Consider the following 21,920-nt stretch of genomic DNA (forward strand, 5'->3'; position numbering starts at 1 on the left):
ACTGTTCTTTCTATTCATTCTGATGCTTATACTTAGGTAAAAAAATTGAGATGCCTAAGTGAAGGGCTGCACACTGACCTCCTTTATGGATTCCACAATGTGCACTACACAATAATACAGACCCTGCAATCTCCACTATCTTAAACCAAAACCGAGCTAAAACTAAGGCCTGTTTAGGTTGGGCAGAAACAACTATATGGAAAGCTTTAATATATATTCTGTGGTATTGGATTTTGGGAGAGGAAAGTCATTTTTTGTCAAAAGGCATCCAAGAGTGAACAATATGAACTGGAAGCTTTTGCTCGCATTGGAACTTCAACTGACTCACCAAAGGCAGAGAATTCAACACTATACCAGCAACCTTGTGTTTGCTGGAGCAGACACAATTTATACAATCAATTACTATTGAGTGGTGGTATATTAAGAAAAGGCATTGCCTCTTCAGTGAAAAGCTCTCTGACAGGATATATAACATTTGAAGTAAATAATGGGCTTTTAATTTGAGCAAAAACAATAATAAAATGCTGCAGTAGGAAGATTACTCATCAATACTGAAACTTCTCAAGTGCTCCAAGATGATGCTGTCCCCAGAGCTTCATAAATAAGAATCAAAAGCAAAGATTTGTTTTTAAAATAGTGAGCAATAGTAAATTGGACTGGAGAACAGCATCTGACGGGAGAATGGGAAGGGTCACATACTATGTAAGTCAATAGGGAGAGATCTCCAATTTCCACTCACATTTGAAAGCATAGTCTCTCCAGTATGTGAAAGTAGTTGCATTTGTTCAGTCCTCAGGACATCCCAAAATACTTAACACCCAATGGATTAGACAGACAGCCACTTAATGAATGACAGAATAATGTTTTTATGGTGACATTTGTTAAGGGAGGAGTGTTGACCTGGCCATTAAGAGAACTTCCTGCTCTTTTTAAAAAAAAGTGCCATGGTATTGTTTATGTCCTAAAGGGGAGCAGATAGGACCTTGCTTAATATCTCATCCAAAAGATGTTAAGTCATTATGTGAACAATGGTGATTGATTCTTCAATGTATCCTGCAAGGTTAAAAACACTTGGCCATTCATGGAGCTTTAATGATAAACTTTTAAGAGGGTGGCCGGAAACCTCAACCACAATTTTCAATGGCACATTTTGGGGAAAAAGGAAGATTCTGCGCTGAATAGCCGAAATCTAACTTCTGCTGCCACTTTTGGCTAGTGATAGCAGACTAGGGGTGTAGTACATGCCTTCTGCCATTGAAAGGTGCTGTTTGACTGCCTTACTACAAAATACTTAAAGCAATTGATAGAGAAGGGCAATGATGTGAAATAATACTGCATGACTTAAAAAAAAAAATTTGACTGCAAACTGGAGAATTCAAATTTTACTAAGTTCACGGAGCAGGGTAAAAAACTTTAATAAGGATGGCGTTTGATTAAAACATCATGTGCAGTTTCATTTTAATGGTGCAACACTCCTGCATGTGCTCTACAATGGCAAAAAGAGTGGGAGTCAAGGGGGCGAGGGAAGATGCACCACGTCTCATGGAAACAGTGCTGCAGACAATCTCGGTGTAGCATTTGTGTACTATGGGACTGGAGAACAGCTGACTGGCGAATGAGAAGGGTCACATATTCATTAATCATAGAATAGTACAGCACAGGAGGAGGCAATTCAGCCTATCGAATCTGCGCCGGCTCTTTCGAAGAGCAATCCCGTTAGTCCCACTCCCCCGCTCTCCCCATAACCCTGCAATTTTTCCTGCTTAATGTACTGTTTGTGGGACCTTGCCTCTTTACTTCAGGGTTTCCTACAAGAACCCCAAAGGCAAAACTGTAGTATATACACAGTGAATCGCCCAATGATTTCACGGTCAGAGCTGACAAAATCCTCCTAGAATGGGCAGCAAATATAAAGTTTGCACCAGTGACCCTTTTTGGGTCTGACCTGGGTAGACCAGCAAATGGACACGAGCAGCTCCCTATTGTTGCTAAATCTGCCCTGTAGTGTAACTGGGACAGATTCAGCGCAAGGGAAACTAGCACATATTGCTGTCCAATGGAAGCAATTCAATAGCGTAAAAGGAATATTATGGACATATTTGCGTTCCTGTTGATTTCAATAAGAGGTGATAACAATTAAAACCTACTCCAGACGACCAGTAAACAATACCTACCTGGAATGAAGTACATTTTTTTTTTTTAATGGTTCTTTGAATGGCCTTGCAATTGTTCCAGGAGGTGTGAAAGTGAGCTGCGCAGACCAGGATGTTCCACGTTCTATTCCTGCTCTAATTAATTCAGGAGTTGGTTGGGACGGGACGCTCCAATTGGTCTTGATCTCTCTGAGGTGGCAAATCAGCCAGGCTTCCTGCTCCAGATTGCTTTTTAGTAACCCCTGATAGAACGTATGCTTGATTGGGGTGAGGTTAATACTGAGCTTGGTTATCTGGGCTCACCCATTGATCTCACGGTCAGAGGTGACAAAATCCTCCTGGAATGGGCAACAAATATAAACAGTTTGCACCAGTGACCCCTTTTTTGGGTCTGACCTGGGTAGACCAGCAAATGGACACGAGCAGTTCCCTATTGTTGCTACATCTGCTCTGTGGTGTAAATGGGACAGATTCAGTGCAATGGAAACTAGCTGGTGCTCTGGAATCCTAGCCCAGCAGGATTCACTGCTTTCGAGAGAGGAGGGTAGAATATATTTGTGGAGGGGGGTGTGGGCAGAAAATTAACTCATGCACTCAGAAATTAGCAGAGCCAAGCCAGAGATAATTGCATAACTGACAGCCTTTTTTCTCAGTTTAAAAAAGTTATTATTTTTTTTTTTAAATTTTGGTGCAAATAAAACGCCACTGCAGAGCTTTGAAACTCTCAAGTTACATCAAAGACAATGACAGCAGCGACAGATATGTTGCAATAGCTCTGAACTTTTCTTTATTCTTGGATTTGTAAGAAAATCCTTAAAAGAACAGAAAAGCCTATGTATGAACGAACACGAGGCTTGTGAGATTGATGACTGAATGCTACTCCATTTTGGAACGAGAGTCGATCGCTAAACCAAATAGTCTCCACGTAAACATATTGCACAATTAGAACACATCATGTAAAAGGATTCTAATCACGATGAAGGTGATGATCCAGATCGCGACCATAGCAAGACTATCTTTGTTCCACACATGATTAGCCACAGGACCATTTGTTCCAAAATGGTGTCCATTTACAATATATTCTTTTTTTTTTTTTTAATTAAAAAAACTTTTTACAGTCACATTTATACCGCTAAAAAGGAAGAAAAAAAAGTGTTATTTTAGTATTTTTAAACTGGTTATACCTAGTGATAGACCAGCACCAACAATTTTTTTTTTTTTAATTGGGGAGGGGTGTGGTTGGTTGCATGGTAACAAGCAGAGAAGCCAGGCTTGATCTGGAGTCTACTACCAATTGCAGTTTGATACCACTAGTACTCCCACAAGGTCCTGGCGTCCTCCATGTTTCACTGTCTGACAGTAAATGGAAAATGATGGTTGTCCTTCTGTTGGTTGTAGTGGCAAGGACCATATTACATGCACAGTGAGCACCAGCTACAGATGCAATTGTTGTACAAGCCAATTACTGGTGATATACACTTTTTAGGTAGGGTTATCTTTTTGATTTCCCATTTCTTCCTGTAATGTAACACTGTTACTGGATAGAATGTAAAAAAAAATTAAATAAAATACAGTTCAACAGTGATCCAACTCCAGTTAAGTTAGGGTGACCAATCCAATGGATCCAATCCATACTCATACCAAGATCAAGAACCTGTCTGAGACCCAAGAGGTGCTTTTTTTTTGAACTGCAAAAGCACAGACATGCAGTGCTGTCAACCAACTAACTGCACATGCAAAGGGTATGAGAACACTTCAGGTAAGGAGGCCCAAAACTGCCTCAAAATATTTGAAGGGTTGGAGACCACTGGACTAATCAACAGCTTAAGTCGTTAATGTTGACTTGTGTAGATTTGGCTTCAGAACCCATTTTAACATTGGCCAACATAATGAGGATCCTGTCATTGACTGTTCAGTAGGATTAAGTAAGTCAACCATGCTCAGTTGGCACACCGCATTATGGCAGTGCATCCTTCTTTAACCACTGACTAGGGTAGGGAAGAAAATTCACATGATTCATTAGTAGTGCCTTTTCTGGGCAAGCTCAAGAAATGTTGAGTCCCAATGGCTCACTGTCCTTCCTCTCTTCCCTTATTCAGTCACCCGAGATTTACTAAATTCACAGCTCATTGGCACAGTTAACCTCTCCCCCTCTCCCGCCCCCCCCGAACACACACACACACACACACACACACACAAGGCTTTGGATAAGTCATAAAACCAAAAGTAATATGGCAAGGATTTGGAAACGCCATTCCAATATGAAACAGACTCAACACGTGTCAAACATATTATCTGTTATTACTATTCATAGCAAAAATAAGTCTTTCTTTTCCAAAAAAAAGGGGGCTCATCTGTCCCAACATCAAGGCTTGAAAATATTCTGTACGTTGATGGTAGTCACGCAAACCACTGATGCGATAGCCTTTTGACTTCTGAAAACTTGTAGAGAGATTGAAGATCCTCAAGTGAATACTTGGGAGTTGAGGCATGAAACACTTTTGTGAAGTTACATCACTCTCTGTACACAGTCACAATGCTCGATTGTGTCAGTCAATAATTGCACATTAACTGCCGCAGACACTGCGACATAGTACCAGCTGCCCTGCGATGCCTCCATCCAAGAAGACGTTCAAGTCTTTAAGCGTAAGTCCAGTCTTTTTTTTTTTTTAAAAGTCCTCCGCAGGTGAGGAGATCCTTCTTTATGATCTTCTTAAGAGATCATGTAGTGGGTTATTGCATGCAGTGCATAGAGAAGCTCTGCCTGCATCCGAGCTTCCAGGACCAACAGATTCACACGAACCTAGTAACCGGAGAGAGAGGCAGAGAAGTGTAAATACAGTGCAAGTCCCGCTCTTTTCAGTAATACGCAAACACAGACAGAAATCAAAAGGGGTCACTTATTGAAATGCAAAGAAAAGTCGCAAACCCTGGAAGTTGAAAGTAAAAACAGAAAATGTTGCAAATGTACAGCAGGGCAGTCAGCAGCTGAAAGGGAAAACCAGGGTAACGGTTCAGAAAGGACCGTTCAGTAGAACGGATAGGGTTCTGCTGAATTGTACCACCCGCACCCCCCTCCAAACCATTAACCTATTTTCGTTTCTGATGTTGAGTATTTCCACAGTTTTCTGTTTATCACTTAGTCATAGTTATTGGGTTGGAACTTGCTGAAAAAAATAACAGCGTGTGAACGATGCATGCCAACGATGCATGCCATTATTAATTTCAGCCAGCAAGTTCGAGGGATGAAGAGATACGCCGTCACTTGCGAATCTCCAGAACTTGCTTCGCACAAACAGCGTCTCGCCCTTTGCTGCCCCATTATTTTTAAGAACTTGCTGGATTTTTACATTAATTGCCGATTAAACGCGCCACAAACAGTTAAGCCTAGTAATTAATACTAGAGTAATACTAGTCTGCTACTCAGGCTGCAAAAAGTCATGGGCTAGTGTTCTGCATGAAATCATGCACTTCGATCAGAATCAGCAAAAAGTGGGAAATCGTGTTCCACAAGGATTGGTGCTGGGAGCATTGCTGTTCACAATTTACATTTAACGATTTGGACTCGGGAAGCGGAAGTACAATTTCTAAATTTGCGGACAACACCAAATTGGGGGATCTAGTAAATACGAAGGAATGCGACAATTTTTTTAATTTTTTTTTTTTATTCGCTTATGGGATCTGGGCGTCACTGGCAAGGCCAGCATTTATTGCCCATCCCTAGTTGCCCTCGAGAAGGTGGTGGTGAGCCGCCTTCTTGAACCGCTGCAGTCTGTGTGGTGATGGTACTCCCACTCCTACTGTTAGGTAGGGAGTTCCAGGATTTTGACCCAGCGACGATGAAGGATCGGCGATACACTTCTAAGTCAGGATGGTGTGTGACTTGGAGGTGGTGGTGTTCCCATGCGCCTGCTGCCCTTGTCCTTCTAGGTGGAAGAGGCCGCGGGTTTGGGAGGTGCTGCCGAAGAAGCCTTGGCGAGTTGCTGCAGTGCATCTTGTAGATGGTACACACTGCAGCCACGGTACAGCGGTGGTGGAGGGAGTGAATGTTTAAGGTGGTGGATGGGGTGTCAATCAAGCGGGCTGCTTTGTCCTGGATGGTGTCAAGCTTCTTGCGCGTTGTTGGAGCTGCACTCATCCAGGCAAGTGGAGAGTATTCCATCACACTCCTGCCTTGTGCCTTGTAGATGGTGGAAAGGCCTTGGGGAGTCAGGAGGTGAGACACTCACTGCAGAATACCCAGCCTCTGGCCTGCTCCTCTTGTTGCCAAAGTATTTATGTGGCTGGTCCAGTTAAGTTTCTGGTCAATGGTGACCCCCAGGATATTGATGATGGGGAAATCGGCGATGGTAATGCCATTGAATGTCATGGGGAGGTGGTTAGACACTTGCTTGTTGGAGACAGTCATTGCCTGGCATGAATGTTACCTGCCACTTAGTCCACTGAACGTCGTCCAGGTCTTGCTGCATGCGGGCATGGACTGCTTCATTATCTGAGGAGTTGTGAGTGGCGCTGAACACTGTGCAGTCATCAGCGAACATCCCCATTTCTGACCTTATGTTGGAGGGAAGGTCATTGATGAAGCAGCTGAAGATGGTTGGGCCTAGGACACTGCCCTGAGGAACTCCTGCAGTGATGACCTGGGGCTGTGATGATTGACCTTCAACCACCACAAACATCTTCCTTTGTGCTCGGTATGACTCCAGCCAGTGGAGTGTTTTTCCCCTGATTCCCACTGACTTCAGTTTTACTAGAGCTCCTTGATGTCATACTTGGTCAAATGCTGCCTTGTTGTCAAGGGCAGTCACTCTCACCTCACCGCTGGAATTCAACTCCTTTGTCCATGTTTGGACCAAGGCTGTAATGAGGTCAGGAGCCGAGTGGTCTTGGCAGAACCCAAACTGGGCATCAGTGAGCAGATTATTGGTGAGTAAGTGCCGCTTGATAGCACTGTCGATTACACCTTCCATCACTTTGCTGATGATTGAGAGTAGACTGATGGGGCGGTAATTGGCCGGGTTGGATTTGTCCTGCTTTTTGTGGACAGGACATACCTGGGCAGTTTTCCACATTGTCGGATAGATGCCAGTGTTGTAGCTGTACTGGAACAGCTTGGCTAGAGGCGCGGCTAGTTCTGGAGCACAAGTCTTCAGCACGATAGCCGATATGTTGTCGGGGCCCATAGCCTTTGCTGTATCCAGTGCGCTCAGCCATTTCTTGGTATCACGTGGAGTGAATCGAATTGGCTGAAGACTGGCTTCTGTGATGGTGGGGATCTCGGGAGTAGGCCCATATGGATCATCCACTCGGCACTTCTGGCTGAAGATGGTTGCAAACGCTTCAGCCTTGTCTTTTGCACTCACGTGCTGGGCTCCACCATCATTGAGGATGGGGATATTCTTGGAGTCTCCTCCTCCCGTTAGTTGTTTAATGGTCCACCACCATTTACGACTGGATGTGGCAGGACTGCAGAGCTTTGAGCTGATCTGTTGACTGTGGGATTGCTTAGCCCTGTCTATAGCATGCTGCTTCCGCTTTTTAGCATGCATGTAGTCTTGTGTTGCAGCTTCCCCAGGTTGGCACCACATTTTTAGGTACGCCTGGTGCTGCTCCTGGCATGCTCTTCTACACTCCTTATTGAACCAGGGTTGGTCCCCTGGCCTGGTGGTAATGGTAGAGTGAGGGATATGCCAGGCCATGAGCTTACAGATTGCGGTGGAGTACAATTCTGCTGCTGCTGATGGCCCACAGTGCCTCATGGATGCCCAGTTTTGAGCTGCTAGATCTGTTCTGAATCTATCCCATTTAGCACGGTGATAGTGCCACACAACACGATGGAGGGTGTTCTCAGTGCGAAGACGGGACTTCGTCTCCACAATGACTGTGCGGTGGTCACTGCTACCAATGCTGTCATGGACAGATGCATCTGCGACAGGTAGATTGGCGAGGACGAGGTCAAGTAGGTTTTTCCCTCATGTTGGTTCTCTCACCACCTGTCGCAGGCCCAGATTGGCAGTTATGTCCTTCAGGACTCGGCCAGCTTGGTCAGTAGCGGTGTTACTGAGCCACTCTTGGTGATGGACATTGAAGTCCCCCACCCAGAGTACATTCTGTGCCCTTGCTACTCTCAGTGCTTCTTCCAAGTGGTGTTCAACATGGAGGAGTACTGATTCATCAGCTGAGGGAGGGCGGTAGGTGGTAATCAGCAGGAGGTTTCCTTGCCCATGCTTGACCTGAAGCCATGAGACTTCATGAGGTCCGGAATCAATGTTGAGGCCTCCCAGGGCCACCCCTTCCCGACTGTATACCAGTATGCCACCACCCCTGGTGGATCTGTCCTGCCGGTGGGACAGGAGATACCCAGGGATGGTGATGGAGGAGTTTGGGACATTGGCTGAAAGGTATGATTCTGTGAGTATGATTCTGTCAGGCTGCTGCTTGACTAGTCTGTGGGACAGCTCTCCCAATTTTGGCACAAGTCCCCAGATGTTGGTGAGGAGGACTTTGCAGGGGCGACTGGGCTGGGTGTGCCGTTGCCGTGTCCGTAGCCGGTGCCGAGGTCGATGCCGGGTGGTCCGTCCGGTTTCATTCTCTTTGTTTTGTAGCGGTTATTTACAACAGAGTGACTTGCTAGGCCATTTCGGAGGGCAGTTAAGAGTCAATGGCAATGGCAAAATGATCGACAGATGATATAAGCGAGAGAAAAACAAAATGAAAAAAAAGATAGGGACAGGGGTTATGGTCTGAAATTGTTAAACTCGATGTTGAATCCAGAAGGCTATAAAGTGCCTTATTGAAAGATGAGGTGCTGTTCCTCGAGCTTACATTGAGCTTCATTGGAACAGTGTAAGAGGCCGCAGACGGTGAGGTCCGAGTGGGAATGGAACGGTGAATCGAAATGACAGGCGACCGGAAGCTCGGGGTCACCCTTACGGACTGAACGGAGGTGTTCCGCAAAGCGGTCACCCAATCTGCATTTGGTCTCCCCAGTGTAGAGGAGACCGCATCATGAGCAGCGAATACCGTATACTAGATTGCAAGAAGTACAAGTAAATCGCTGTTTTTAAAGTGATGTTGGTTGAGGAATAAATGTTGGCCAGGACACGGGGAGAGCTCCCTGGCTCCTCTTCGAATAGTGACATGGGATGTTTTATGACCATCTGAAGGTAGACACGGCCTCGGTTTTACATCTTATCTGAAAGATGGCACCTCTGATAATGCTGCACTCCCTCAGTACTGTACTGAAGAGTCAGCCTCGATTATGTGCTCAAATCATTGGAGTGGGGTTTTAACCCACAACCTTCTGATCCAGAGGCAACAGCGCCCCCTCTGCACCAAGGCTGACACCGTATATGCATATGTACACACACACACTCGTCCCAGCAGGGGAACTGTACATGTGCACATGCATTCACACCAGGAGAATAGTTCATATGTACATGCATGCATACATATACACTAGGGGAGTAATTCATATGCATGTGTACATAGACATACATGTGGAGAATAGTGCATAGAGAAGGGTACGGTAGCATAGTGGTTATGTTACTGGACTAGTAATCCAAAGGCCTGGACTAATAATCCAATTAGGGTGTGAATTCAACTCCCACCATGGTAGTTTAAGAATTTGAATTAAAAGAAAATCAGTAAATAAAAAGCTGGCATCAGTAAAAGTGACCATGGTGCTGTTGGATTTTCTGGCCGATAGGTTGACTCTTAACTGCCCTCGGAAGTGGTCTAGCAAGCCACTCAGTTATATCAAACCCATCCCCCACCTTCTCAGGGCAACTATGGATGGGCAATAAATGCGGCCTTTTCAGTGACGCCCACATCCCAAGAATGAATTTTTAAAATGTGTACATGTGCACACATTAGCGGAATAGTGCACATGCACAGACATACTCACAGGAAGTGTGCACAATCATACACCAAGGGAATAGTGCTTGTGAACACACATGGTGCATGCTCACAGCCACTTGTACACACAGTGGTGGAGGTGAAACATGCTGTGCTAATATTGTAATAAACTTTATGCAGCAATATATGTAGCTGTCAGCTTTAATGAGTTATTAATAATTACTTTAATAATTTCCTTTATTTTGGCTCAGTTGGGTTTTGTTGCCAGTGTTTTTCTGGAATAGCACTCACCTTTTCTGAATATTTAAACTGCCTCCAGTACCTCTCAAACATCTGAGGCTTTGTTTTTTCCGGGTAGCAAGTCACAGTCTTCAAGTAAACCTTCAGATTCCTCTCCAAGAAATGATTCACCTCGCCATAATCATAATCATCGTACCTGTCAATTGAAACAGGGAAAAAAACCTTTTCAGTGAATACAGTGAACAATCTCCAGTGCATCTGTGTAAATGGATTTATAACATCGCCCGTCTCCGCCCTTGCCTCAGCTCATCCGCTGCTGAAACCCTCATCCATGCCTTTGTGACCTCTAGACTTGACTATTCCAATGCACTCCTGGCCAGCCTCCCACGTTCTACCCTCCGTAAACTTAAGGTCATCCAAAACTCTGATGTCCATGTCCTAACTCGCACCAAGTCTCATTCACCCATCACCCCTGTGCTCGCTCCCGGTTAAGCAACACCTCCATTTTAAAATTCTCATCCTTGTTTTCAAATCCCTCCATGGCCTCGCCCCTCCCTATCTCTGTAATCTCCTTCAGCCCCACAACCCCCGGAGTTATCTGTGCTCCTCTAATTCTGCCCTCTTGAGCATCCCTGATTATAATCGCTCAACCATTGGTAGCCGTGCCTTCTGTTGCCTAGGCCCTAAGCTCTGGAATTCCCGGCCTAAACCTCTCCGCCTTGCTACCTCTCTTTCCTCCTTTAAGACGCTCCTTAAAACCTACCTCTTTGACCAAGCTTTTGGTCACCTGCCCTAATTTATCCTTGTGGCTCGGTGTCAAATTTTATTTTATAACGCTCCTGTGAAGCACCTTGGGACATTTTACTACGTTAAAGGCGCTATATAAATGCATTTGTTGTTGTTGTCTCCACTCCATCTGAGAGTTTTCTACACCCTTTTGTTGAAAACAGTGTTGTGAAAATGACAGTCAAAGTTACCTAATACCAAACATGCAGTGGATGTAGTTCCAAATGCCCCTCTTGAGCACCGAGAAGTCACAGCCCCGCTGTTTGGCCATGGTGCCATTCTTTAGACTGTACACAGTGCGGAACTTCTCATCCAGGAGGTGGCCAATGTCTGAATACAGCCGGTTCACTAGCGAGAACCCATGGTCTTCCCAGGAATAGTCCTGTAGAGGAATTAGCAATTGCAGTCAATCTTTCAACACTAACAGTGGCCAGTAGACAAACAGTTGGGAGGGGTGGGGAGAGAGACAAAGAAGGGAAGGAGATCGGTTACTTTTCATTGTCCACATCACTGGCCTTTAAATACGCTACTTCATTGTACAAATCAACCCTCTGTGTCAAATCTGCACTGTAAGTTCAGTTTATAAGCATTGATGATTTATGCATCGTGGCCCTTATGCATGGACCCGTCCCTGGTCAGTATTGGAATAATAGCTCCTTCCCTCTTTGTCCATGTCAGCCTGTACATCAACCTCAGAATTTAGGTTCCCTTTGTATAAGCCAACTAAAGAGTCAAGGTTAGAACACGGGGTCCTCTCCTTTATTATACAAATCATTAGTATCAAACCAATCACCTGTACCCACGGTTTAAGTCAACCTTAATACCAAGCTTGAAATCGAGGCTCCTTGCAAATTCGCCTCAGTCCTAGCGCTTGAATCCAGTGACCACCCTATTGCACGAATCAGCCTCAGAGCCCAGCCCAGAATGTCAGCTCTTGTTGTTCATTAGAAGAAGGGCAGCAAGCAGAGAACAGGATGCAAGTAAGCAAAGGAACGGACTAAGTTAACTTCAGTGTCAAATTTGATATTTAGCTTTCACTCCTCCTTCACAACATTGTAAATCAGTCTTAATTACAATCCTGGAGCAGAGGCTGTCTAAGTCAACCTCAGTGTTAAGCCTGGAATGTAGGACTCTCTCCTCCCACCCCCCACCCCCACATCCATTTTTTAAGTTCATCTATAGATCCCTATGCTGCGAGTCTGCCTTAATTTCAAGTTTCAAATAAGGGTACCCACAGCCTTAATGTCATGGTGGGGTACAAGCATCCTTTGCCACAGCTGAACATTCTACGGCAGAGATTATACCTGAGCTCGGAAAACAGGCAGCTGCTCTCCACTTCTTCGGGCAAACTCTGGGTAACCAAACTCAGGGTCTTCTATGTAACAGGACAAGTCAGGAATTGTGACAGGTTTATCTTCCGGAGCTGTGTAATCAAAGTGTAAGATGTCAGAGAGAGGAGATTAAAAGGTATCGCAAAGGAAAAATCTTCTCCCTCTTATCCCACTTTGGTTCTCTGTTCGAGGGTTCTTGTTCCCTATTTTTAACCCCTGTTCTGGTCTCACCAATTCTGCAAGCGATCAACAGGGTGACCTGCTCCAAGGCCTTTGCCTGTGCTGCGCTTGTGCTGACCACTTGGACATGACATGACATGCTGGAGCAGCCCAGCAATGACTCTCCATCGGATTTCCCCTCCTCTCCTCCGAGAATGGTCACAGAGATCGAATGCAGATGCCACCATTCCATGTTGCGATACACTGGTGCTCCAAGCTGCTTTTTCATCTCACTACCGATCGTTTCACGTTAGCACTAAATGTGTAGGGCATGCAGATATCAAAGAGGGTAGCCTTAACTTCCTGGCGAAAGTTCGCAGCAGGTAGACATACTCCAGAGAAAGGAAACTAATTATTGGCAGGGTGAAATAAAGACAAAGGGAATGAAATAAATATTCTGAAACAGAATAATCATCTCACAGGTGTCCATGTGGTGTTTTAAGAGCAGCACGGGAATAGGCCTAGGAGAGGGTATTTGTCTATCTGCTTGACATGCAATTAAAAAGACCTCACAAAAAGTGCATGTGCTGGGATTGATAGAGAGAATATAAATAAAAAGCCAATTGGTGGGAATCTTGCTTACCCTTGGTCACTGGTGGTGGACTTGTGTCTTTTTCTGTCTCCAATCCAATCCAAATTTCTTCCCGCAGCATCTCCTCCTCATTCTCTTTCTCTGCCTGGAATTTCTGCATCCTCTCTGCCAAACATTCGGAATCACTGGAATAATCCACTGACTGGAAGAAATGGAAATAAAAATCACTCAGCACTGGTCTTTCATAGGCTGTCCCCCAAGAACACAAGACTTGATTCATACCTACCCAGAATCATCCACCTCCTTCTTATGCAGCAAGGTTTGGACATTCAGGATCCAACTCTTCTCCCTCACACCTTGACAAAGCAAGGCCACAACTTTTCATCACCTCCCACTGAAGTATGGTGTTGATCTACACATGCAGCCAAGTCCAGGGCCTACCAAAGCCTGGACACAAAGTATTTCACCCCCAACTAGCCAATTTATGTTCCTCCCCTGGACTGTTCCACTGATTGTGTAGATTCAATCTCAGCCACTAGCCTTTTCAACTGACGAGAGTGGGCCAGCTCCTATGTAAAGAGGACAGCAACACAGTCAGAAGCACAGCGGAAGACTTGAAGGGACGACCGTTTTCCCAACGGCTTAGTGGGCAAATGCAGTGCGGAACTGAGCCAGAGAGACCAGGAAAGTAAAGGCTGATTCATGGTTGGTGTGGCGTTAGCTGATCTTAGCCAGGATAGTGGAATGCTACAATAGGCCCTAGCACCACAAGGCTAAGGAGTGGATAAGACAGCCACGGCATCAAACTGATTGTAGTCTGGTGACTTGTGCAGGAAAGTATCCGTGCTTGAATGTTGGATGAGGACAAGATTGGGCTCAGCTGTGACGCCCAACTGCAGTTGAACAGCCTTCTGAAACTCATTGTCTAGGCTCCTGCACGACCAATGGCTACTTGGATGTGGTACCAGAGGAACTGTACTTCAGCAGCAGCCAGTGCTTTCAGAAGACAGTAGTGCAATGGTTTTGTTTGTGATTACTGCTACCAGGCATCTACATTTACAAAAGACTGCATATGGACACACCAATGAATGTAAATCCATATTTTAAAAAAGGTAAAAAAAAATGTTCTGCCAATAAGTGGGAGGAGGTGAACCTATCCAGTCAGGCTGGCAGCAGCCATGTGGTCCTGTGAAACATTATTGGTAAAAACCACCCCCAACTCAAATAGAGTGATTTAATCAAACATCGCCCCGAAAATGCAGGGCTGCTTCCGAAAGGACCGTTCAGTAGAACTGCTTCCGAAATAGGCTCTCTGCTAAAAACAGCAATTCACTGCCCGATCAGAGAATCTTCCTGTACAAAGTTAACCAGTACTGCAGCTCTCTGTACGACATAACATTACCCCTCCGAGCCTTCCCACCCCACCCCTCCACCAAACCACCTGTTGCTTACCCTTCGCCTGCGATGCGCCAGTGAGGGGTCCGGGATGTTGCCATTCCCGTTCGTCGTGTCGCTGGAGCACTGGTTATTAATCGACGATGGCCTTAGGACATGGCCGCCCTCGTGTCCTCCCTCAGCACTTAACCCACAGCCAAAAACAAAACTCGCCAGCGAGTGGTAGTGAGCCAGCAGCACGACCCCGTGTACCAGCTCTGCCAGTGACCAACAGTGCTCTCCAATTTTCAGCAGGTTCTAGGTGGATGGAAAATTCAGAATATTAAAAAATGTGGTGAAAAAAATTGGATTTGATTTTTTGTCCCTCCCCGCTTTATTTATTTCATCACTTATTTTTCTGTTCGTTCTTCGCAGATGAGGTGTAGTGGGGTTGAACCTACTTCCATGCCTCTGCTAATGTTGCTCTGAACTGACCACAAGGAGCCAGGCAAGAGCTGCCAGGGAATAGATTTTCTTCAGATTTGCTCTGTGGAGAAATATTTGGCTACTGCTCCCTACTTATCCATGAGGGGGTTTTGATAGAGTAAATAAAGAGAAACTGTTTCCACTGGCAGGAGAGTCGGTATCTAGAGGACACACATTTAAGATAATTGGCAAAAGAACCAGGGAGGAGAGTAAGAGAATTGTTTTACACAGCGAGTTGTTGTGATAAGAACGTAAGAAATAGGAGCGGGAGTCGGCCATTCGGCCCCTCGAGCCTGCTCCGCCATTCAAGAAGATCATGGCTGATCTGATCATGGCCTCAAATCCACTTTTCTGCCTACTCCCCATAACCATTGACTCCCCTGTAGTTCAAATATCTGTCTATCTCAGCCTTAAATATATTCAATGACTCAGCTTCCACAGTTCTCTGGGGTAGAGAATTCCAAAGATTCACGACTCTCAGAAGAAATTCCTCCTCATCTCCGTCTTAAATGGGTGACCCCTTATTCTGAAACTATGCCCCCTAGTTCTAGATTCCCCCACGAGGGGAAACATCCTCTCAGCACCTACCCTGTCAAGCCCCCTCAGAATCTTATATGTTTCAATAAGATCACCTCTCATTCTTCTAAACTCCACTGAGTATCGGCCCAACCTGCTCAACCTTTCCTCATAAGACAAGCCCCTCATCTCCAGAATCAACCTAGTGAACCTTCTCTGAGCTGCCTCCAATGCAAGAATATCCCTCCTTAAATAAGGAGACCAAAACTGTACGCAGTACTCTAGGTGTGGTCTCACCAACGCCCTGTACAGTTGTAGCAAGACTTCCCTACTTTTATATTCCAGCCCCCTTGCTTTCTCACCTATCTTTGTATCGTCAGCAAATTTGGCTACAGTACACTCGGTCCCTTCATCCAAGTCCTTAATATTGATTGTAAATAGTTGAGGCCCCAGCACTGATCCCTGTGGCACCACACTAGTTGCAGTTTGCCAACCTGAAAATGACCCATTTATCCCGACTCTCTGTTTTCTATTAGTTAGCCAATCCTCTATCCATGCTAATATATTGCCCCCAACACCATGAGCTCTTTGTCTTGTGCAGTAACCTTTTATGTGGCAGCTTATCGAATGCCTTTAGGAAATCCAAATACACCACATCCATTGGTTCCCCTTTATCCAACCTGCTCGTTACATCCTCAAAGTACTCTAATAAATTTGTCAAACATGATTTCCCTTTCATAAAACCATGTTGACGCTGTTTGATTGTATTATGATTTTCTAACATGTCCCGCTACTACATCCTTAATAATGGATCCAGCATTTTCCCAATGACAGATGTTAGGCTAACTGGCCTATAGTTTCCTGCTTTCTGTCTCTCTCCTTTCTAGAATAGGGGCATTACATTTGCGGTTTTCCAATCCACTGGGGCATTTCCAGAATCTAGGGAATTTTGGAAGATTACAACCAATGCATCCACTATCTCTGCAGCCACTTCTTTTAATGCCCTAGGATGCAGGCCATCAGGTCCAGGGGACTTGTCAGCCTTTAGTTCCATTAGTTTGCCTAGTACATTTTCTCTAGTGATAGTCATTGTTTTAAGTTCCTCCCTCCCTTTTGCCCCTTGATCTTCCACTATTATTGGGATGCTTTTAGTGTCTTTTACCATGAAGACAGATACAAAATATTTGTTCAAAGTCTTGCCATTTCCTTGTTTCCCATTATTAATTCCCCAGTCTCATCCTCTAAGGGACCAACATTTACTTTAGCTACTCTCCCTTTTTATATACCTGTAGAAGCTCTTACTGTCTGTTTTTATATTTCTTGCTGGTTTACTCTCAATCTGTTTTCTCCCTCTTTATTATTTTTTAGTCATCCTTTGCAAGTTTCTAGAATATTCCCAATCTTCTGGCCTACCACTACTCTTCACTACATTGTATGCCTTTTCTTTCAATTTGATACCCTCAACTTCCTTAGTTAGCCACGGATGGTTCATCTTTCTACTAGAGTCCATCTTTCTCACTGGAATATATCTCTGTTGAGAGTTATGAAATATCTCTGTAAAAGTCTGCCACTGCTTATCTACTGTCTTACCTTTTAATCTATTTTCCCAGTCCACTTTAGCCAACTCTGTCTTCATACCTTCGTAATTGCCTTTATTTAAGTTTAAGACACTAGTTTCAGACCCAAGTTTCTCACCCTCAAACTGAATGTGAAATTCTATCATGCTATGATCACTCTTCCCTAGAGGATCCTTTACAATGAGATCATTAATTAATCCTGCCTCATTACACATTACCAGATCTAAAATAGCCTGTTCCCTGGTTGCTTCCATAACATATTGTTCTAAGAAACTGTCCTAAATACACTCTATGAACTCATCCTCAAGGCTACCTCTGCCAATTTGATTTGTCCAATCTATATGAAGATTAAAATTGCCCACGATTATTGCGGTACCTTTCTTACAAGTCCCTATTATTTCATGATTTATACTCTATCCTACAGTGTAGCTACTGTTAGGGGGGCCTATAGACTACTCCCACCAGTGACTTCTTTCCCTTATTATTTCTTATCTTCAACTGATTTCTTATCTGATCTGGAATGCGCTGCCTGAAAGGGCGGTGGAAGCAGATTCAATAGTAACTTTCAAAAGGGAATTGGATAAATACCTGAAAAGGAAAAATTTGCCAGGCTATGGGGAAAGAGCAGGGGAGTGGGTCTAATTGGATAGTTCTTTCAAAGAGCCGGCACAGGCACAGGCCAAATGGCTTCCTTCTGTGCTGTATCATTCTATGAAAACAGAACAAAATTGGATCTGGGATACACAAACGCAGCAATTGAACTACCTTTTTCATAGAAATAACAATTGCTTATAACTGCCTTCCCATTTAAGTTTATCTGTTTATTTGCATCAAAATGATCACATCATGGGGAAATCCGATCATGTAGGATGTGGTTGATGGGTGGCTCAGCATCGGCCTAAGCCCAGATGGAATGTGCCCAGAAGGACGAATCTCACCTCAATGTGTTGCTTGGTGATGAGCCAGGGCCTATGTGCCAGGATCTTGTTGATCTCATTGAGGTTCCTCAGCCTCTGAGGGATACAGTCGAGCCCCTGCAGCCACTGTGGGTCACCGCCCACCTGCAAAAACTGATTAACGTGAACTTCCACCAAGTAAGAGGACTGGTGTCGGGCTGCCGCCTAGGAAGGGGAGGAAGAGAGAGAAAGTTTAACAAAAAAAGTTTAATATCCAGGTCCTGAAGGAACAGTAAATTAAACAAACCTCCTCAGTGGGTAAAGGCACCACATTTTGTGTCACTGAGGCGAAGGGACCAGGCAGCTTCCATGTTTGATCCCTTGTCTGTGCTGAGTTAGCTGGTCTCAGCAGGGGTGATGGTAAGGGTGCTAGAATTGGCCTCAGTGCCCCTGCCCTGTGAGGGGAGGGGTGGGGGGGGGGGGGGGGGAATGGAGGAGGGAAATCAGCCAGGGTTTCCACTCCCAAGCACTATCCAGTAACTCTTGCTGGAAAGCACATGTGTGTCAGTGATGGTTGAAGGCAGGATCAGGCTCAGCTGTGATGCATCCAGGAGGGAATAGCGTCCCAATGTCTGGAGCGACCCGAGCCTCCCGCTGTCTGGAACAACCAACAACCTGAGCCTCCCGCTGTCTGGAACAACCAACAACCTGAGCCTCCCGCTGTCTGGAACAACCAACAACCTGAGCCTCCCGCTGTCTGGAGCGACCCGAGCCTCCCGATGTCTGGAACAACCAACAACCCGAGCCTCCCGCTGTCTGGAACAACCAACAACCCGAGCCTCCCACTGTCTGGAACAACCAACAACCTGAGCCTCCCGCTGTCTGGAACAACCAACAACCTGAGCCTCCCGCTGTCTGGAACAACCAACAACCTGAGCCTCCCGCTGTCTGGAACAACCAACAACCTGAGCCTCCCGCTGTCTGGAACAACCAACAACCTGAGCCTCCCGCTGTCTGGAACAACCAACAACCTGAGCCTCCCGCTGTCTGGAGCAACCCGAGCCTCCCGCTGTCTGGAACAACCAACAACCTGAGCCTCCCGCTGTCTGGAACAACCAACAACCTGAGCCTCCCGCTGTCTGGAGCAACCCGAGCCTCCCGCTGTCTGGAACAACCAACAACCCGAGCCTCCCGCTGTCTGGAACAACCAACAACCTGAGCCTCCCGCTGTCTGGAACAACCAACAACCTGAGCCTCCCGCTGTCTGGAACAACCAACAACCTGAGCCTCCCGCTGTCTGGAACAACCAACAACCTGAGCCTCCCGCTGTCTGGAGCAACCCGAGCCTCCCGCTGTCTGGAACAACCAACAACCTGAGCCTCCCGCTGTCTGGAACAACCAACAGCCTGAGCCTCCCGCTGTCTGGAACAACCAACAACCCGAGCCTCCCGCTGTCTGGAACAACCAACAACCCGAGCCTCCCGCTGTCTGGAACAACCAACAACCCGAGCCTCCCGCTGTCTGGAACAACCAACAACCCGAGCCTCCCGCTGTCTGGAACAACCAACAACCCGAGCCTCCCGCTGTCTGGAACAACCAACAACCCGAGCCTCCCGCTGTCTGGAACAACCAACAACCCGAGCCTCCCGCTGTCTGGAACAACCAACAACCCGAGCCTCCCGCTGTCTGGAACAACCAACAACCCGAGCCTCCCGCTGTCTGGAACAACCAACAACCCGAGCCTCCCGCTGTCTGGAACAACCAACAACCCGAGCCTCCCGCTGTCTGGAGCAACCCGAGCCTCCCGCTGTCTGGAGCAACCAACAACCCGAGCCTCCCGCTGTCTGGAGCAACCCGAGCCTCCCGCTGTCTGGAGCAACCCGAGCCTCCCGCTGTCTGGAGCAACCCGAGCCTCCCGCTGTCTGGAGCAACCAACAACCCGAGCCTCCCGCTGTCTGGAACAACCAACAACCCGAGCCTCCCGCTGTCTGGAACAACCAACAACCCGAGCCTCCCGCTGTCTGGAGCAACCCGAGCCTCCCGCTGTCTGGAGCAACCAACAACCCGAGCCTCCCGCTGTCTGGAGCAACCCGAGCCTCCCGCTGTCTGGAGCAACCCGAGCCTCCCGCTGTCTGGAGCAACCAACAACCCGAGCCTCCCGCTGTCTGGAGCAACCCGAGCCTCCCGCTGTCTGGAGCAACCCGAGCCTCCCGCTGTCTGGAGCAACCCGAGCCTCCCGCTGTCTGGAGCAACCAACAACCCGAGCCTCCCGCTGTCTGGAACAACCAACAACCCGAGCCTCCCGCTGTCTGGAACAACCAACAACCCGAGCCTCCCGCTGTCTGGAGCAACCCGAGCCTCCCGCTGTCTGGAGCAACCCGAGCCTCCCGCTGTCTGGAGCAACCCGAGCCTCCCGCTGTCTGGAGCAACCAACAACCCGAGCCTCCCGCTGTCTGGAACAACCAACAACCCGAGCCTCCCGCTGTCTGGAACAACCAACAACCCGAGCCTCCCGCTGTCTGGAGCAACCCGAGCCTCCCGCTGTCTGGAGCAACCCGAGCCTCCCGCTGTCTGGAGCAACCCGAGCCTCCCGCTGTCTGGAGCAACCCGAGCCTCCCGCTGTCTGGAGCAACCCGAGCCTCCCGCTGTCTGGAGCAACCCGAGCCTCCCGCTGTCTGGAGCAACCCGAGCCTCCCGCTGTCTGGAGCAACCCGAGCCTCCCGCTGTCTGGAGCAACCCGAGCCTCCCGCTGTCTGGAGCAACCCGAGCCTCCCGCTGTCTGGAGCAACCCGAGCCTCCCGCTGTCTGGAGCAACCCGAGCCTCCCGCTGTCTGGAGCAACCCGAGCCTCCCGCTGTCTGGAGCAACCCGAGCCTCCCGCTGTCTGGAGCAACCCGAGCCTCCCGCTGTCTGGAGCAACCCGAGCCTCCCGCTGTCTGGAGCAACCCGAGCCTCCCGCTGTCTGGAGCAACCCGAGCCTCCCGCTGTCTGGAGCAACCCGAGCCTCCCGCTGTCTGGAGCAACCCGAGCCTCCCGCTGTCTGGAGCAACCCGAGCCTCCCGCTGTCTGGAGCAACCCGAGCCTCCCGCTGTCTGGAGCAACCCGAGCCTCCCGCTGTCTGGAGCAACCCGAGCCTCCCGCTGTCTGGAGCAACCCGAGCCTCCCGCTGTCTGGAGCAACCCGAGCCTCCCGCTGTCTGGAGCAACCCGAGCCTCCCGCTGTCTGGAGCAACCCGAGCCTCCCGCTGTCTGGAGCAACCCGAGCCTCCCGCTGTCTGGAGCAACCCGAGCCTCCCGCTGTCTGGAGCAACCCGAGCCTCCCGCTGTCTGGAACAACCCGAGCCTCCCGCTGTCTGGAACAACCCGAGCCTCCCGCTGTCTGGAACAACCCGAGCCTCCCGCTGTCTGGAACAACCCGAGCCTCCCGCTGTCTGGAACAACCCGAGCCTCCCGCTGTCTGGAACAACCCGAGCCTCCCGCTGTCTGGAACAACCCGAGCCTCCCGCTGTCTGGAACAACCAACAACCTGAGCCTCGCGCTGTCTGGAACATTACAACAGTGACTACACTTCAAAAAGTACTTCATTGGCTGTAAAGCTCTTAGGGACGTCGGGTGATTGTGAAAGACGCTATGTAAATGCAAGTCTTTCTTTAACAACCAACCACTTGAGCCTCCCACTGTCTAGAACAGCTAACCACTTGATCAAAGTACTACTTTGCACCCATGGAATGGAACTCCAGCAAGAGTCACTGAACTCAGGATAGGTAGGGAGTACATTTTGAGGAAAATTGAATTCTCAAACACAGCAGTGAACACGTGTCACTTGGGAACGAAACAATCAAGGGCTCACTCCACTTGAGAGCAGGTAATGGTCTCCATACTCTGCCACCACTTTATATTATGGTGATACAAGGGAAGACATGGCGCGAGGAAGAACAAATAACTCCTGGGATTT

The 21,920-nt window shown here is 47.4% G+C and overlaps 1 protein-coding gene across 1 annotated transcript in view; it reads right to left on the reverse strand.

Annotated features, from left to right (window-relative positions):
• Positions 1 to 2,913: 2,913 nt before the first annotated feature.
• Positions 2,914 to 21,920, reverse strand: part of LOC147125281 (sestrin-3-like) — a 66,689-nt gene continuing 47,682 nt past the window's right edge. Inside the window, exons 4-10 of the mRNA XM_086000536.1 lie at positions 18,010 to 18,192; positions 14,571 to 14,810; positions 13,170 to 13,320; positions 12,341 to 12,459; positions 11,228 to 11,418; positions 10,302 to 10,446; positions 2,914 to 4,956 (exon numbers count right to left, since the gene is read on the reverse strand). Coding sequence (XP_085856662.1) covers positions 4,867 to 4,956; positions 10,302 to 10,446; positions 11,228 to 11,418; positions 12,341 to 12,459; positions 13,170 to 13,320; positions 14,571 to 14,810; positions 18,010 to 18,192 — 1,119 coding nt within the window. The 3' untranslated portion in view covers positions 2,914 to 4,866. The remainder of the gene's footprint in view (positions 4,957 to 10,301; positions 10,447 to 11,227; positions 11,419 to 12,340; positions 12,460 to 13,169; positions 13,321 to 14,570; positions 14,811 to 18,009; positions 18,193 to 21,920) is intronic.

Source organism: Somniosus microcephalus, chromosome 1, assembly GCF_052327205.1.
Source record: "Somniosus microcephalus isolate GS21.2 chromosome 1, FLI_Smic_1.0, whole genome shotgun sequence".
Lineage (NCBI taxonomy): Eukaryota > Metazoa > Chordata > Chondrichthyes > Squaliformes > Somniosidae > Somniosus > Somniosus microcephalus.